The following is a 17843-nucleotide window of genomic DNA, read 5'->3' as shown; positions in this document are numbered from 1 at the left end:
TGGGCCCGGGCGCGGCGGCGGCGGCGGCGGTGGCGGCGGCGGCGGTGGGGCCTGGAGCCGGATCTAAGATGGCAGCGGCGGCGGCTGCGGCGGGGCCGGGCGCGGGCGGCGCAGGGGCGGCGGTCCCGGGCGGTGCGGGGCCCTGCGCGGCGGTGTCCGTGTTCCCCGGCGCCCGCCTCCTCACCATCGGCGACGCGAACGGCGAGATCCAGCGGCACGCGGAGCAGCAGGCGCTGCGCCTCGAGGTGCGCGCCGGCCCGGACGCGGCGGGCATCGCCCTCTACAGCCGTGAGTGCGGGGCCCCGGGGCCGGGCCGAGCGCGGGGGCTGCCCACGAGGCGGGTCGGGCGTGGGACCAGAGGCGGGAGGGACGGCGGCCGCAGCTAGGGGCCCGGGGCCCCGAGGGCGAGGGGCCCTGAGCGGTGGGGGCCTGGTGTGGGGTCCGTGGCGCCGGGCCGAGGTAGCTGGGAGTGGGGGGCCCCCGAGTGAGGGCAGTGGAGGAACGATGTCAAGGGGCAGAGAGAAAAGAGGGCGTGCGTGGTGGCCAGAGGTGAGGTGCCCGGAGTACGGTGGGAAGCGGGAAATGGGGGAGTGAGGGCCCTGAGATTGGGAGGGGGCAGGCAGGAAGTGGGGGGCCGAGCGGGGAAGGTGAATTCGTAGCCGGCCGGGGGTGTGGGGGCTGGGTGGGAGGAATGGGGGCCTGGGGTATGGGAGAGGTGGGGGTCCCCGGGGGCGGGTGTGGCCGCCCTAGGAGAGGGATGGAGGGGTGGGGGCAGCCTTTGGCCATCTCTCGGGACTCCCACGACTGCTGAGGACAGTTGGAAAGTGGTGCCCGGCCTGGGGCGGCCTGGAAGACCTGGTTCCACCCATCGGGAGCGTTTTTGGCGTTCTGGACCTCCGTGTGGGAAACTTCTAGACCCGGTGAGAGGGCCCATGCCAGGGTGGTGCGAGCCGCTAGATGTGCTCCTGGTGGAAACGTGGAAGGGTAGGGCTCCTTCTTGATGTCCGGCTCCGAAGTAAGAGGTAACACAGCCTCCGCCCTCGCCACGGTCCTCCGATCTTTCTTTTTGGGGATGTGAGAAGCTGGTTACATTTTCAGAAGCTAGTTTCAAAACTGACATTTCAGTGGGAAAAAAAAAAAACCACAAATGTGTTTGCCAAGGCCCCCGAGTCTTTGTAGTTGATCCTTTTTCTTTCTGTTACTCTTTATTTATCTGTTCTGATTCCTGATTGCTTGGTCACATTTTGCTATTCTGTTTCATTCAGCTTTGTCTCAGGGCTTCTTGCACTGATGCTCTGGTAGCCACGGAGGAGGCCCTTTCCTGCCTTTGGCCTGTGTGAATTTTTTTTCCCCTTTTGGGAAGTGGCGGGGGTGGGCCAAAGGAAAATATCTAGAACAGCCGGTTCACACTGGGTTCTCCCTGCACTTCTGCTTGGAAGACCCAGACTTGTGGAGTTGTGCCTACCTCCCAGGTATCTCAGCTCTTTTTGCTGGGGCAGAGCCGGGTTTTCTGGGACCAAATGAGGAGAGGGAAGAAGGGTATCCCAGGTGGGGGTCAGAGCTCAGGACAGGCACTTAAGCTCTATTTTATGCTCAGCAGGCTCTCCCAGGTGCTAAGCGTGGCCATTCATTTGGCAAGCATTAATAAAGAATAAAGATGGGCAGCGTTTCTCCAGCTAGGATCCAGAGGCTAATCCTCAAAGCAGTTCCAAGATAGTTTTTCTTTTGTAAATAACTTCTTTTGATTTTTGGACGGTTTGTGATTTATAGAATTATTGGGGACATAGTACAGAGAGTGCTCATAATACACCACACCTGGTGTCTCCTTTTTTTTTTTTTTTAAGATTTTATTTGAGAGAGAGAGAGAGATCACTCGCGGGGGGGCGGGGGGGGAGGGGTGCTGCTCAGAGGGAGAAGGGAGCCTGATGCCGGACTCCAGCCAGGACTCTGGGATCATGACCTGAGCCTAAGGCAGACACTTAACTGACTGAGCCACCCAGGCGCCCCCCACACTTAGTATCTCCTGTGTTTAACGCCTTCCTCCAGGAGAGTTTTTACATGTTGTGTTCCTGTGTTGTGGGTAATCTCGATGTTGTTACTAGTTATAAAGATAACATTGTCTTTTAGAGGTAATTCATAACTGAGGCATTTGTGAAAGGGGGAAAGTCCTCCTTTCTCAGATTGAGATCCTGAGTCAGGGATGATATCCTCTCCGGTCTGAAAGAATGTTTCTCACCCTCGATGCTCAAGGAGCACTGACGTGGGGCTGAGAACATGGGTTCTGGATTCAGCTGACCCTGGTTTTGTTCGTTCCCCAAGGCTGCCGTGCCACACGTGATGGCTTACAACAAAAGGAATGTATTTTCTTACAGTTTGAGGCCAGAAGTCTGAAATCAAGGTGTTGCGAGGGTCCCTACTCCTTCTAGAGGCCCTGGAGGAGAATGTCTTCTCACCTCTAACAGCTTCCTCTGGATCTTGGGCCTTGATTGGCTTTTGTTAACAGAAGTCCAGTCTCTGCCTCTGTCTTCACACAGCCTCCCCACTGTGTCTCTGTGTCTTTTCTATAAGGACACCTGTGATTGGATTTAGGGCTCGCTCTAAATCCAGGAAGATTTTATCTTTGAGAGCCTTGATTACATCTGCAAAGACCCTTTTTTCCAGATAAGCCACTCTCACAGGCTCGGGCTGGGGGGTTGGGGCTTGGACACACTTTCTTAGGGTCTACTACGAGGACTAGATCGGTGCCCTACTAGTATCTGTGAGTCTTTGTGCCTCAGTTTGTTTATCGGTAGAATGGGGGAAATGGCGGGACGTTGTGGCATAGCATGTGTTTGCGCAATAAGCTAATACTCTTTTGGTGGTAGCACCTGCTGCCTAAAAGGCTGGGGCTGGCGATGACCTCAGATTTGGCTGGGTCACTGCACAGGGTGAGGCAGCACCCGTCCCTGAGCAGGAGGCATGGAGAGCGGGGCGCACGGGGCGGGATCGTTGTGAAGTGTGCTGGGGGAGTGTGGAGTACCAGGGCTGAGGTGTGGGGGTGCACCATGCTCCTGGATCTGCGAGCAGGCCTGGCCCGCCGGGCGGAGAGTGCGAGCCCACAGTCCCTTGGAGAAAGTCAGAGATGGTCCAGCCACGGTGGGCATGTGCGGGGATTGTGGCGGCTGGGTGGCTCAGAGGCACTTGGGGCCTGCTCGGAGCTTTGGGCCTTGTCCTGGGATGACCTTCCTTCCCTGGCCTCCACATTTTCCAGTCTGCACCCTTCTGGGTCCTGCGTACTTTGGCCCGATGAGAAGGTGGCCTGACCCCTGTTCTGCCCACCAGTGCCTGGTGGCACTATGTGTGATCCCAGATCCCTGGGACTCCATTCTGGGTGTGGGCAGGGACAGGGAGATCGGCCAAGACACGCATCTCCCCGTAGCTCACGTGGGAGGTGGGCCGGAGGCGTGCTTGGGTGCTGGCGAGGGTTTCTGAGCGCAAAGCCTGACTGGCGTGGGTCACCGGCTGGCGTGGGTCACCGGCTGTGCGGCCTTGAATGGGCCACTCCACCTCCCTGAGCCTGTTCCTCACCTCCCCCTGCACCCCCCTGCGCGCTGCCTCGCTTTCCTTCTCGGCAACGGGAATGATACCACTCGGGGCCCAGAAATGTGGGTGAAGTGGACCATGGGAGCGTGGAGCCGGGTGCCTGCTGGTCAGCCGTGCGTATTTCTATAGACGTTGCCGACGACGGTGTGGGTATTGGTTCCGAGTGACCAAGAGCCTTCTCCGGGAGGGAGCCCCTTGGCTGCAGGGCCGTCCGTCCAGCTGCTGCCTCGAACCCCCAGCAGATGGAAGAGGGACCCCGGGGCTGTGACTTCTGCCTCAGGCAGGGGTGCGGGGGCGGGTGTGCTGGGGAGATTGGGGAGATGGGTGTGGGTAGCAGACATACAACCCTGTTCCTTGACATCTACACCCTCCCATGTGAGAAAGATGACAGCTGCAGAAGGCCCTGTCCCGGTCACCCCGCAGGGAACGATAACCCTCCCCGCCCCTGCTCGCCTTTGAAGTCACCCTGGCGTGTGTCCATGGCAGTGGCTAAACGGCAGCTACCAAAACCGGGCTGCTTTCCCTGGGCAGAGGTGCGGGCATCCCGGGCCTTGAGGAAGCTTTGGCACGGCCGCTGGAGTTCTTGGACACAGGGAGCCCTCCCTTGGAGAGGAGGCAGCTTCTCGGGAAGCCCGTTGCGGGGTGGCCACGGCAGAGAGCAGAACGCTTTCGGTTCCTCAGGCCCGCGGTGTCCTTTCTGGAGATGACTGTGTCACTTTTCTTTCTTGGTCAGTGCGAGTCGGTTTGCCTGGTTCTGATAGGGGCTACGTTTCAGTTTGTGGGGGGGGCGTGCCAGGGCGTGGAAACCCCACTGGAAAAAACCCTTTGTGAAAACAAGGTTGAGGAACGGCCTGCTGCCGTAGACCCAGGAGCTCTTGGGACTTTCTCCAGTCACAGTCGTGTGGTACCCCCCTGGCAGCAGGGGAAGGGGGAGCCGAAGAGTTTGTCCACTCTAAGATCTTCAGTGTTCAGCTGGGGTGACAGCGCATTCCCACTCCAGGGGTGCCTGTAAGGTGCTCCTGCCTGCTGTCATTTTCCTGAGCATTTACTGGGTACCAGGCTCTGTGCGACCCGGTGTGGACAGACTCAAATGTTGGACCTTGGGGACAGCTGGGGAGAGGATAAGAACATAAATTAGGGCCTATGGGCAGACGATGGTCTGTGAGCCAGAGCAGGCTGGTGGCCTGTTTAAACCACTAATGGGAGCTTTGTATGTTTCTGAAGGGTCTATTAAAAAACCCCTGAGAACTGAAGTAAGAATATTTAACTGACACTCTTGTGTCTTGAAAAACCGAAAATGACTTGCTGGCCCTTGACGGAAAAAGCTTGTGGACCCCTGGGATAAATGAATGAAGCAGGCAGGAGGAGAGGGGGATATGGTGGGAACATGGCCCCAGCCCGGCTCGCCAGAACTGCCACAGCTTTTTTTTTAATTAAGATTATTTATTTATTTATTTATTTGACAGAGCGATCACAAGCAGGCAGAGAGAGAGGGAGAAGCAGGCTCCCTGCTGAGCAGAGAGCCTGATGCGGGGCTCGGTCCCAGGACCCCAAGACCATGACTGGAGCCCAAGGCAGAGGCTCAACCCACTGAGCCACCCAGGCGCCCCATGCCACAGCTTTTAAGAGAAGCTGAAAAGCCTTTCTTTGTGTCCATCTGTTTGTTTTGATTGTGAAGTGTCCAGATCACTCAGGCCAGATAGACTATACTTTCCGGACTCTCTGGGCCAGTTAGTCTGACGGTGTGGCTGTGGCTGTGTGTTAGTGCTTAGAATAGTACCAGGAGGTCTGGGACACCGCTCCCATTTTATTGGTGGAAAAACAGGTGAGAGGGCTTGACCAGGTGACATGGCTGGTCCTGCAGGGGAGCTGGCTCTCAAGGTCACAGCTGTGGGACCTGCTCTTTATTACACTGCGGGGTGCTTTGGTGGAAAGTGGTCAGGATTCCATTTATTCATGCATAACGGAGATCCAGAGGCAGTGGCTCTAGCAACATTTTATTGTGCTCTCACGGTGGAGAGGTGGCAGATCAGGGCTGGTGTGGACACTTTGCTTTAGGAATTCCTTGGGTGCAGGTCCTTCCAGCTAACCCCCGCGCCCTGCCACCATTTCTAGGGTGAGGTCCTGTCCTTGTGGAGCAACGTGGCAGCTGGAGTCCAGCTATTACTCTGGTGTCCAGACAGCAGGACAGAGGAAGGGACAAAGGTGCCGAACATATGGGCCAGGTGTCTGTTAAGGAAAGTGTCCTGAGGCTGGCTCTGGGTGCTTCTGCTTTCATCCCATTGGCTAGAATGCAGTCACGGAGCCGCCCCTAGCCGCAAGAGAGGCTGGGAAATGTAGTCTGTCGTCTGCGTGGTCCGCGGGCTCAGCGCCCCTAATTTCGGGGCTTCTCTTTCTGGAGGAGAGAGGACAGACGCTGGGAGACGATTAGTCACCTTGATCACAGTAGGTAGGATGTGGACATAGCCAGGGTTGGGAAGGGCGTTTCTGGTTTATGGAGGGCTCAAGTGGGGATGGGGGACAGCAGCCTGGTGTGGGGCCAGGGGGTCTCTCTGAAGAATGGAGGAGCCAAAGGTGGGGTAGCGAGGTGAGGTCCAAGTGATGTTTTACAAACGACAGGGCCTTTTCTTGTGTGTGATCAGGAGCTGCCCGCCATTTTCCCTGGAGGGGCCTAAGTGATAAAATGTCATTTCCGAAGACTACTGTGGCAGCAGGTTACAGTGCACAGGAGCAGGGCGAGAGGGGCCCGTGGAAGCTTCCAGACTAGGGAATGCAATAGGAATGTAACCGAATAGTCTCACCTTAGCCTGCCCCAGAAGTGTGTCAGAGGCCCGGAAGTTGTATTATGGAACAGAAGATGAGCTCCGCCCAGGGCGAAGGCCATGACCTGCGGCCAGGGTTGTGAATGACCTGCCCTCGGGTTTGCTTCCCTCTATGGGTTAAACCAGAAGTAGACCCCCCGCTATTTTTAAAATTGTGATTTCCCATCAAAATCTGACCTCGTACTTACAAAAACTCAGAAGGGGTGGTGACCCCGGGCCTCCGTGCCCCGAGGTGGAGCTGAATGGTGCTGCCACCTTTGGAAGGGGCCTGCTGCCCCAATTTGCCCGAAGTCCCCTTCCTGCTTGTCACTGCCCCAGCACGGAGGCTCTGTGCCAGTAGCCATTTGTCCTTCCACTTGCAGTGGTTTGTTTCTTAAAATAGAGAGGCATTTCTGTGAACCCAGGCTGCCCTCGGGTGTGGGAAAATGTTCCTTACCCGGCACCCTCCTTCGGCCCCTGGCCCCTTCCTCTGGGCACCTGACTTGGAGCCCTATGGAGGTGGGGGGCTGTTGCCTCGGGTCTTAAGCTGGTCTGCTCTTCCAGTCCCGGGTCCTACCCGCTGCTCACCTCCCAGCCCCCCTTCCTCCTCTCTACCTGACCAAAGCCCCTCAGTGGCCATTTGGAAACCCAGAAGTTCTCAAAGACTGGCTTGCTGCTCCTTTGACAGCAAAACCTAACCTGACCCAAACTCTTCGGTTGGTGGAATCCCGCCTGAGCTGCCACGTGGGGCCCTTTACAATCCCTGTGCACCCGGTTTAGTCTGACCAACACCGTTTGGGCTTGTAGGGGCCTGCGTCTGAGATCACAGGTGCAAAGTGGCCAGCGCCACCAGCCGCACCTGGAATGAGCGTGCCGCTTCGCTGGTCGGGGTCTGGGCGGGGTGGGTGTGAAGGGCCTTTGGGCAGAAGGAGAATGGGGGGAACTCAGGGCTGATGTGAGGTACAAGACATCTGAGCGGGTCAGGTGTAGCAGAGTGGGAGAGGCTGGGGAACCTCCCCCGGCAGGTGCCATTCCTTTCCTGGGGAGCCAGACCTGGGGCAGACTTGCTGCTCCCTGTGGAGAGTGGAGGCTGGGAAGGGCTTCGGGCAGCTCTGAGACAGGTCTCTCTCTCTCTCTCTCTCTTTTTTTAAAGATTTATTTATTGGGGCACCTGGGTGACTCAGTCATTAAGCATCTGCCTTCACCTCAGGTCATGATCCCCAGGTCCTGGGATCGAGCCCTGCGTCTGGCTCCCTGCTCAGCGTGAAACCTGCTTCTCTCTCTGCTACTCCCCCTGCTTGTGTTCCCTCTCTTGTTCTCTCTCTCTCTCTCTCAAATAAATAAAATCTTAAAAAAAAAATAAAGATTTATTTATTTATTTGACACAGAGAGAGCACAAACAGGGGGAGTGGCAGACAGAGGGAGAGGGAGAAGCAGGCTTCCTCCCAAACAGGAAGCCCAGTGAAGGGCTCCCAGGACCCTGTGATCATGACTTGAGCTGAGGGCAGACGCTTAACCAACTAAGCCACCGAGCCATCCCTAGACACGTCTGTTAATCTGAAGTCCTCGAGGGTCCCTGGGGGTCCCATGATGCCCTAAAATTGCATGCAGTTTTGCAGAAGTCTAGAGGGACAAGAGTCAGTGGCTGTGACCTTGAACCAGCCTCCTTGACACAAAGGAGAAAGGGGGTGACAGTGGCAGCTCTCTGGCGGGAACACACGTCAGCTTCTTCGTGGTGTGTCTACCTGATGGACATGACCGTGGTGTTGCTGTTGGTTCTCTGCGTGTTTCTGGGGAAAGGCTTCCCTTTGGATCCTCCCCCTGACAGATCTCTGACACCAGAAAGGCTGAGAGTCATTGGAGGTTAGTCCTGGATCGGGAGTGAAGTGGATGGCTCTGGCTTCTGAGGAATGGGGTGGTTGGTGGGAGAGGCGGGGGTCCTGGGTCTATTGGGCTGGGGTGCGGCTCTGATCGACCAGGACCAAGAGGTCCGCAGTCTGTCAGAGTGAGCCAGAGAAAAGGGGAGGTTACTGGGTTTCTGGTCAGGAGGGGCAGCCCCCTTGGAGGGCTGGGGGAGGGGACCCAGCCAGATGGCAGTGGTGGGGGGCGGGGTGGTGGAGTCTCCAGGAGAGGGGAGGAGGGGAGGGCCCACCTCGCCCAGGCCCCCAGGGCCTAGCCACAGTTCTTTGAAGATGGAGAGACCTGACCTTCCCTCCATCCAACCACAAGCACGAACTGGGCGGGGGACTTGCCATCTTTTTATGGTGGTAGGTTACCTCGCGCCTACCTTTAGACGGCTGGCAAGAATGCACTGAGAGTCTGCTGTGTGCCAGTTCCTGTTTTAGGAGCTGTGGGTATGGTGGCGCCCCAAGCCAAGCTTATGCTCCCGCAGTTGCCGGCCTGGGGGCGGCTGTGTGACAGGAGCTAAGTCCGCAGTCACCTAAACACGTTGTGCTTAGTGGTCTGTGTCCTCCAGAAGACAGTGAAGGCGGCAGAGGCTTGAAAATGCTGGGGAGGACGAGGGGGCGGTGGGGCTCGGCAGGGTGGTCCCCCGGCTCGGGTGGGGCGGCAGAGCCTGTGGGAGAAGAGCAGGTGAGGCCGGAGGAGGGCCTAGGGGGGCCTAGGCCTGGCTCCACGCCTCGGCGTGACGTCTCTGTGCCTGTTTCCTCGACTGTAAAGTGGGCTTCTTGATGGCACCTACCTTGGAGGGCTGGTGTGACTTAGTAGGAAGGTTTAAGATGGAGGCTGCCACCAGGCAAGCCCAGATGTTACTGGAGCAGGATGCTGGGGGTGAGTGTGGGGGGGGCCCACAAGGGGTTCCACGGTGTTTCTCCCAAGAGTGGTGGGGAGGGAGGTGACACCTGTGGCTGTGTCTGGGCTCCAGCCCAGCTCCAAACCCCTGTCCTTTCCTCACAGGGTGATCCCTGGCTAATGACTCCCGACTCCTAGATCTCCACTTCCTTGTGGGTGGGGAGGCTTCGCTGAGGGGCTTAGCTGGTGGCAGGTGGCCCAGGTGCTGGGGGACATCCGTGGCTGGGCTGGAGGCATAGCTCTGCACAAGCCAGGCACCATTCTCCACCCTGCTGCGGGGGACGTGGCCCAGGAGTCAGCCTGCGGAGCATGGCAGCTGAGGGGCTCAGCGTGGGGGCGGGAGGCCTCTGGCCAGAGAGGGTTGAGATAGAAAGGAGGGAGCTCTTGGGGACCAGGGGGTGGTGGCTCTGGGGGTACCTGGGGTCTGCAGCATCCCTGGGTTGTTGGTCCTGCTCTCATTCCAGCGTTTCCCAGCTGGAATGAATGTTCTCCCTTCTGTCTCCGGGACTGCAGCAGCTCTGTCTGGGTCAGAAGCTGCTGGAGGTCATGAGGAGTAAAGATGGTGGAGTCTTACCTTGATGTGACCTTGTGACTCTGGCCAGGCAAGGGCAGTTCAGCTTCCGGTTCCTCTGGGATGATGGAGGGCGGCTTGGAGGTTGGTGTGAGCCCAGCGCACAGCAGAGGAATAACACACAGAGTCTAAACCTGCCGCGTTGTCCAGAAGGGAAGATGTGTCCCAGGTGTGGGTGGCCAGGTGCCTGGCGATCAGAAAACCCTGAGACCTCGAGGGCTGGGAGGGGCCCACAGTGGCCTTGAGATCCTGCCTGGCCGTGCCTGGTCCCCCGTGACTCAGGAGGGCACCCCTGCCCCCATGTGCGTCCACCTTCCCGCTCTCTCACTTCAGGGACTTGCTTGGGAGGCTTCAGGATTCAGGGTCGCAGGTGCGGTGTGGGCTGGGGCTGCTGGCACCTTCCCACCCGCCCCGAGAGACCCTGTCACCTGCTCTGGCTTTTGGTTGAAGAATCTGGAGTTCTGGGCTTTCCCTGCCCCCCCCCCTTCCCTTTGTTTCCCGAAAACCAGTTCAATGAAGGAAATTGAGACCAGGCTTCCCCCAGGCCCGAGGGAGCTGGATCTGGAACTCTGTGGTCTCGTGACACTCTCGATGACTTGTTTTAATTGTTGTTTCATCAACCCCCACAGAGGCCCAAACGTTGGGTGGTTCTGTTGTGGCCCATGAAACCGCCGCCCGAGGCCCGACCCAGAACGTGCCCCCCGCCTCTGGGTGCCTTTTGTTCTGCCAGGCGGGGCCTCCTCGGAAACAGGTCCAGACTGGTTTGCAGGAGGGGGCTCTGCCTCCTCCCCGCCCCCACTCCTTGCACGGAGAGAGGGAACCCCCTTTTATTCCCTCTTTTTGTGTGTCTCCTTCAAGCAATTCATCACCCACAGCTTTGGCAAGAGCGGGTCTGGGCTGTTTTTCTTTAAGATTGTTGGCGGGTTTGCTTCCCTGCTAATTGTGTTCGTGTGGCGGGGGTTCGTCGGTGCTGGCTGTGTTACACACGGCAGAGTGGACTGGTTTCGCGTCCGGAAACCCGCCTGACGCCGCGGGTGTGGGTGACCATGGGTGTGGGTGACACTCCAGGTGAGGACAGTTGGGGGCGGGGCCGGCAGGTCAGTGCTCTAATGAGAAAGGGGCGCTCGTGATCCCCTCCAGGGGGCATGTGAATAAGGACTCCCAGGCAGACTGGGGGGCCTCTTGCAGACCTGAGAGGGACAGTCCAGAAAATTGGCCATGTTCTTCCTCGAGCTGGAGGGGAAGGCGAAGGCTGGCTGGAGTTTCCAGACCGGCTGTGCGCCCGGGCGGGGCCCCGCATAGAACCCGGCTCTGCTGTGAGCGCTCTGTGTGACCAGAGGGTGGAGTCCCGAGTGTTGGATGGGCCCCCCGGAATGGGGGGGGACACCGGCAGGATGCCTGGCTCTGATGTCCCTTACCCCCTGCCAGCATCCCCCGGTTATCCGCGAGACCTGCTGTAGTGGATGTTTGTTGAGCTCGAGCACAGCCATGTGCCGGGCAGGCGGGCTCCGTGCCAGGCGCTCTGCGTTCATTGATCGGCCTCACCGTGAGAGCAGCCCCAACGGGCCGGCTGGCTGCCGCGTGCGCTTGGCACAGGGGTGCTGGGCGGAGCAGTGAGCGCGGGGGGGGATCCAGCCTATTCTCTGTTCCCCCAGCCATGCACACCCTGTGGGGAGCTGAGTAGCCACAGCCCCTCCCCCAGTTTATAAGCGAGGAACCAGAGGCATTCGGGGGCAGGGAGCCGCTGGGATGCCGACCCGGTTTGGCTCCAGCACCCCCACCTAGCCGTGCTGCCTTTCACGTTCATCTGTGCCCTAAAGGAGACTGCACGTGTGTGGGGGAGGCCCCCACCTGCCCCTTCTGGTCCTTGTGCTGTGTCGGAGAAGTGGTCCCCGGGGATTCCTCTGGGGCCCAGAGCCAGTCTTTCCTCATTCCTGCCTCGTTGCTGATTCTGTCCTGGGGTGAGGCAGCCTCTGTCCCCTCTCACCTGTGTCTCATCTGGAGTCCCATTCAGTGAGGCAGCCTGAGGGCAGGGGTGGGCCCCTGGCGGCCTCAGAGTCCGCTTAGCCCCTGTGCTGCGGTATCCTCTGTCGTCCTTCTCTGCTGAGGCTGCCCCTGCCCCGTGGTCCTGCCTGTCCTGTAGTCCTGCCTGTCCCTGGTCAGCCCTTCTGGAGCCACTCCGGTCTGCATGTCAAGGGCCCTGCGCCAGCCCTAGGGCAGAACCCCCAGGAACCGCATTCCTGCCCCTCAGCCATGGCCGGCTCCGCTCCCTGGGCTGAGCACGCTGGCCCTGACCGTGACGGGGGCCAAAAGGTGCGGTGTACTCCCCACTTTGAAGGTCGGGCCCCCCCCCCAAGCCCGGGGTCCTCTTGTTGCCCATTGACGTGCCTTGTTCCAGCCCTGCCTCCCAGGCCTCCCTGCGTTCCCCTCTGCCAAAGGCCTCCCCTGCCGACCTTAGTCCTCCGAGAGCACTGCACACCCAGCTTCTGCTGTCGCGGGGGGTGCAGACCCTGAGTGACCCCTCACAGCCCTAGGAGGCGAGTTCCATCTCCTTCCCTGTGGTGGTGGCTCGGGGATGGCCCCTGTCGTCAACCAGCCAGGGCCTAGAGCCCGTGTCCTTCTGGGTGGATGCTGTGGGGGGGGCTTGGCTCTTTCACAAGATAGGGGTCCCCGGGCTAAGCTCCCCTGAGCACGTCCTGTCTGTGCCTCGGTTTCTGTGGTCTGGAGCTGTAAGCAAGGCCCCCAGCAGCCTTGGGTGTTTACCCAGTAGTGGGTGCGTTTAGCTTCCGGGTCCCAGATGGAGGAGCCCAGGGGCTGGGGCTGCTGGTTCTGTTGCCTAAACCCCCCCCCCCCAATAATTACCGGCTAAGCCCGAACTTTCAGGGGCCAGGGAACCCTGGCGCACATCTGCTGTCCCTTTTGTGGCTCACAAAGCCCCGGGGCAGCGCAGCTGATTAGCACGGATGGGGGAGACATTTGCATGTAATAGCTCCCGCCTGGTCCCCTTAGGACTCTTCAGAAAAGCCAAGCTCTTTCTTTGTCTGCTCCTTCTTCTCTTGGGGTTGCCCTTCCGCACGCCCCACAATTCAACTCCTCTTTGGGCTCCCGTCCTGCCTGGCCTGGAGGTGGGGCTGGCCTCCCCTGTCCCCCCCCGCCGCCCACCCCTCCACCAGCCCAGCCATAGGCGAGCCCTTTGCGGGGAGCCCCCTTGCAGGGCCCTGACCTCGTGGCTGTCGCTGGTCCGTGGGGTCTTGGGCTGCTAGTATGGGGGCCCTTCTGCAGCCTGGGTCAGCCCGGGCGGTGGGATGGGGGGGCTGTGGGGGGTGGCTGGCGGCTCATGTTTCCTGGGGTGCTGCCGTGACTGTGACCGGCAGCTCTCCGTCAGACCCAGTAGGAGCCCGGGAGGCCTGTGGCCCCGGTGGTGCTGGGGCCACGGGGGACCTTGCTTCCCCTTGTGCCAGCAGGAAACCCCCTGGATGGTTGCCTCTTGGGTCAGGGGCCTTTTCCATCCTCTACCCCCACCCCCAACCCCATCCGTGTCTGTCCCCAGTGTCCTGTCACCTGTTGCTGGGTAGTTCGGGAAGTGTCCTCCTCAGAGACTTGTGTTCTCAGGGCCCCTCCTGAAGGAGACCTGCCGTTGGCGGTTTTCAGGTTGCCCGGCACGCTGCCCAGCCCGCCACCCGGTACGAGCCTCATTGTGCCCCCGGAGGGGGCTCACTGTTGAGTTCTTGTGACTCTTCTCAAAGATACGAACACACTGTGCGATCCCGTCCCTGCTTTAGAAAATAATCCGTCGGGGCGCCTGGGTGGCTCAGTTGGTTAAGCGACTGCCTTCAGCTCAGGTCATGATCCTGGAGTCCCGGGATCGAGTCCCGCATCAGGCTCCCAGCTCCATGGGGAGTCTGCTTCTCCCTCTGACCTTCTCCTCGCTCATGCTCTCTCTCACTGTCTCTCTCTTCTCTCAAATAAATAAATAAAATGTTAAAAAAAAAAAAAAAAGAAAATAATCCGTCGCTGATAGAAATAAGGGCCCCTATCTGGTCTCCTTCAGGGAGGTAACGGGGAAGGAGGTGCTTTCCATCCACTTGGGGCCCCTTTAGAAGGGGCCTAAATTTAGACCCGTCCGGGAGCTTGTGAGGCCAAGACCTTCCCAAGCACGGGGTGAAACTGGCCCCCGCTCTGCCTTGGCCAGATGGCTGCTCCCGTGTCCCAGAGGAGCACTTAGTCGAGCTGGTCCAGTGGCCGGCTGGTCCAGTGGCCGGATGGGGACTTGGGGGGTAAGGCCAGAATTCTGTCTGGGACTCCACTCTCTGCCTTGGGCCAGAAAGCCTTGGGGACATGGCAGCCACGGTGGGTGTTTTGGGCCAGTAACACCTACTGTGTACCCACGGGTATCAGGCTGGATACGAAGTGGGTATTAGTCCCCAGGACAGTAGGGAGCTGTGGGAACTCGCCTCTCACCTGGGGCTGGGGGGGAGGGGGAGGCTCTGGGTAGCAGAGCCCAGATTCTGACCTGGTTCTGATGCGAGCTGGAGTTCTGGGAAATGTGCCTCACTGTGTGGCCTCCCTGATTCGGGGAGAAGGGCTTCCCTGGGTGACAGCTGCTTGGAATGCTGGCCCTGCTGTGGGGTCACTGCCCCTCCTCCCGTCACACTGGGAGGGGTGTGGATGCTACTCTGCTCCAGCCGAGAGCCATTGCTGAGAAGTCCATGCTGTCCCTGAGAAGTCCATGCCGTCCCGCCGCCTACCATAGAGGGACCCTCCAGTCACAGGTCCTTTCCCACCCCCTCCCCCCGCCCCTGGCCCTCTAGCAGGTTGAGGGAAGTATGTGGTCACACTTGCTCACTCCGGGACACCCCGGACGCCTTGAGTGGGTGCCAGACCTCACCTGCCGTCACGGTTGCCGTTTGTCTGGTTATCTCTTGTGCACAGGGTAGAACTCAAACCGCTCAGGAGGGTGGAACCTGGAAAGTCCTCTTCCTCCCTCCTGGCCTGGCCCGTGCCCCACATCACCTGTCGTCTTCCGGTGTGACCTTCCTGCCTGGATTTCCCGCAGCAGTCTCTCCCTGGGAACCCACTTGCCTGAAGTTCTGCGTGGTTAAGCCACGGAAGAGGAAAGGGGCGTGGTGCCAAGGCCGTCGGCCTTCCAGAGGCAGCCACGAAGCCATTCTGTCGGTGTTTCTTTCCAGAAAAGCCCCCAGACCTGCAGTGTGTGTGCTTATCCGACCCACCCCCCGTTTTCTACCCGTGGCACCTGGATGTTTGCCGGCCCTCACGGCAGCCCCGCCCCCGGCTCGCTACTGGCCGCACCTTCCCTCCCCCGTTCAGCGGGCAGTTTGGTTTTCAGCTGCTTTGGACAGTCCCCGGGTCTGGGTTTATCTTCGCAGACACTGGCAAGTGGAATTCCAGGATAAGGCCCCCAAAGGGCTGGCGGGGGGGTTCTGGGTGGGGAGGCCCTGACAGATGCCCTGGGAGGAGATGTGTGAGGCAGTCCGTTCCCCCGCTCCACCCCCGCAGCCGGGCCGAGCCAGAGGAGCCCAGGGTGACCTCCTGGTCCTCAGACACCCCGGGGCTGTCAGCTGTGTGGGGCGTCTCCTGGGACAGCACCGGAGGAGCGGGCTCAGGTTACTTGCCCGAGAGGGAGGCCAGGCCGGCTTAGGCTTCCCAGGGTCGGGTTCTCTTCTGAGACTGGCACGGGTCTGCTGAAGCGTGGAGTGGCCGCTCCAGCTGCTGCGTACTTGGTGCCGTGCTGTCCCTCACATCTTCTCATGGAAGCTGGGCAGCAGGGAGGGCGCCTTATCCACTTGTGAGCCCCACTTCCCGGATGAGGCCCCTGAGGTCGAGAGTGAAGGCAGTCAGGGTTCTGCACCGGTCATGTCCTGTCCCCCCGGGGACTGTGTCACTATCACCATTTGAAGATGAGGAACGAAGGGCCACAGTCACACAGCCGGAGAATAGCAAGTTTGGCCCCGAACCCTGGTCTTCCTTGATCCCCATCATTTCTTTTCATTTTGATTCATTGCAATTTACTTATTTATTTATTTACTTACTTATTCTGTTCAATTAGCCAGCAAAGAGTACATCATTAGTTTTTTTGTGTCATGTTCAACGAGTCATTCGTTGAGCCGAGAGTGACCTCCTTCCTCTCCTGGCCACGGGGATGCCACACCACACAGGGACGGGGTGGGGGGAAGCTTCTGGTGTCTACAGTTTGGAAACTGTGGCCGCCAGGCACGGGGCACCTCTGGGAGATGGGGGCCCTTCCAGGAAGGTGAGCCCTGCATCACCCAGCGCCTGCCTCAGCGGAGGTGTCGCCTACTCCCCGAGGCAGGCTGTGATCTGCCTGTACCCCACGTGCACGTGTATCAGAGCCCCCCTCCCTGAGTTCCTCCTGGTCCCTCTTACCCTCTCTTCTCCATGCTGGGCCATTGGCCTTCCACTGGCACCCGGGAGTGCTCAAAGGCTGGGGGCCCCGGGCCCCACGGGAGATGATGGTCCCAAGCAGGGTAGGCTGAGGAAAGCACCTTGACTTTTCTGCACCTCGCCCTCCTTTTCACCTACCCCTCTTTATGGCGGGATGGTTTCCCCTGCAAGGTGCACGGCCTGTCTTGTGTGTGGTGGCAGGAGGTGATCTAGCGAGAGACCTCACGTTTTGGACAAGCAGTTCTCCCCCCCCCACCCCCCGTGCCCCAAGTCTGCCAAGATAAATAGCTTTAATTAGTCCTCATTTGATGGCTGTGATAGTTTCCCCGCTAGAGAGGCAGGGACTTGGAATGTGGCCCGTTTCCCCCTGAGCTGGTGACGGCTTGCCCGTCTTGTCCTCTGCCTCTGTTCTCCATGCCACAGCCTCCCTCATCTTGCGTGAGGATGGAAGGTTCCATGGGGGGAGAGTATAACTCCAGGCCTTTGTCCTTGTTCCATTGGGTCCCTCTGACCCAGGTCTGACCAGCCTGAAGGACCCAGTGACCCTCTGTGTGTCCCATCACTGCTTGTTCCAGAGGGAGGGGGAAGCAGAGGAGGGCAGTGTGGGCAGGAAGTTTACTGTGTGGGTGCCCAGTGCCCAGCGTCTTCGAGTGCTTAAGTGACCTTACTGAGGCCATGCGTGCCGCCAGGGCCTGGGCACTGGGATCTCCACGCCGTCTGCCCCCTGCACTTAGGGAAGGGGCCTGGCCTCCCAGACTCCATGCCCCAGGGCCACCAGGTAGGTCAGCACCCCCCAAGTGCCCCTGGGTCTGGGAGCCATGGCAGCCACGTGCGGACCTCTGGGCCTGTGCTTCTCTGGGTTATCAGTTGGGCAGCGGGGGGTGGGGGGAGGGCGTTAAATAAAGATTTGATGTGTGACCGGCCGCTTGTCTGAGAGGTGCTGGAGGACCTCAAGAAGGAGGTAACAGCAACATGGGGGAAGAGAGGAAGGGTGTTCTGGATCTTGGGAGCCGTGGAGGCCAGAAAGAAGTCCTGCCCATGGTCTGGGGGTGGCGAAGGCCAGTGTGGCTCGATGGGGGACGTGGAGGAGGGGCTCATGAGCTCCGTGAGGAGTTTGTGCTTGTTCCAGAAGGCTCTGGGAAACTATGGAGAGGTCTAAGCAGGAAAACGGCCGCAGCAGATTGGCCACGTTAGATGTGACCAGGAGGTGATGGAGGCCTGGCATGTGTCCCTGGGACCATCTGGTCAGTGCCCCTGAGACAGGCGCCCGTGTGTCTGCTGCTCCCTGAATCAGCCAGCTTGTTCGAGGCCCTCCTGGGGGCCAGGCCTTGGGGTCGGCCCAGGGCTGAGGTGCTGAGCAAGGCATTTCCCTTAAGCCTAGGGCCGGGGAGGCCCCTGTGCGGCAGGGTCCCCCAGCTTCTGCTGCCCAGGGAGCCATCGAGAAGGGGGTGTCCGGGTTGGTTCTGTGATGGTTAGGGAGCAGGCAGCTCGTCCCCCTGCCCCAAGAGCTGCTGGCTTCCCAGCTTCGCTCATCTCTTGCCTGGCCCGCAGCTCCTCCAGCCCTGTCCCCAAGGCCGGTTCAGCACTCAGTCCCTCCAGGTGCTGCCCACGGCTGTGGGAGCGGCCAGACTCCCCAGCCTCTCGAGACCCAGATC

At 59.6% G+C, this 17843-nt stretch overlaps 1 protein-coding gene across 1 annotated transcript in view; it reads left to right on the top strand.

Moving 5' to 3' along the window:
• The first annotated feature begins 68 nt into the window (after positions 1-68).
• Positions 69-17843, top strand: part of LOC111162382 (coactivator associated arginine methyltransferase 1) — a 41498-nt gene continuing 23723 nt past the window's right edge. The window contains exon 1 of the mRNA XM_022526762.1: positions 69-288. Coding sequence (XP_022382470.1) covers positions 69-288 — 220 coding nt within the window. The remainder of the gene's footprint in view (positions 289-17843) is intronic.

The sequence above is a fragment of the Enhydra lutris genome, unplaced genomic scaffold, assembly GCF_002288905.1.
Source record: "Enhydra lutris kenyoni isolate GAN:26980312 unplaced genomic scaffold, ASM228890v2 scaffoldscaffold92, whole genome shotgun sequence".
NCBI lineage: Eukaryota > Metazoa > Chordata > Mammalia > Carnivora > Mustelidae > Enhydra > Enhydra lutris.
This window is presented reverse-complemented; position numbering and strand designations above follow the sequence as displayed.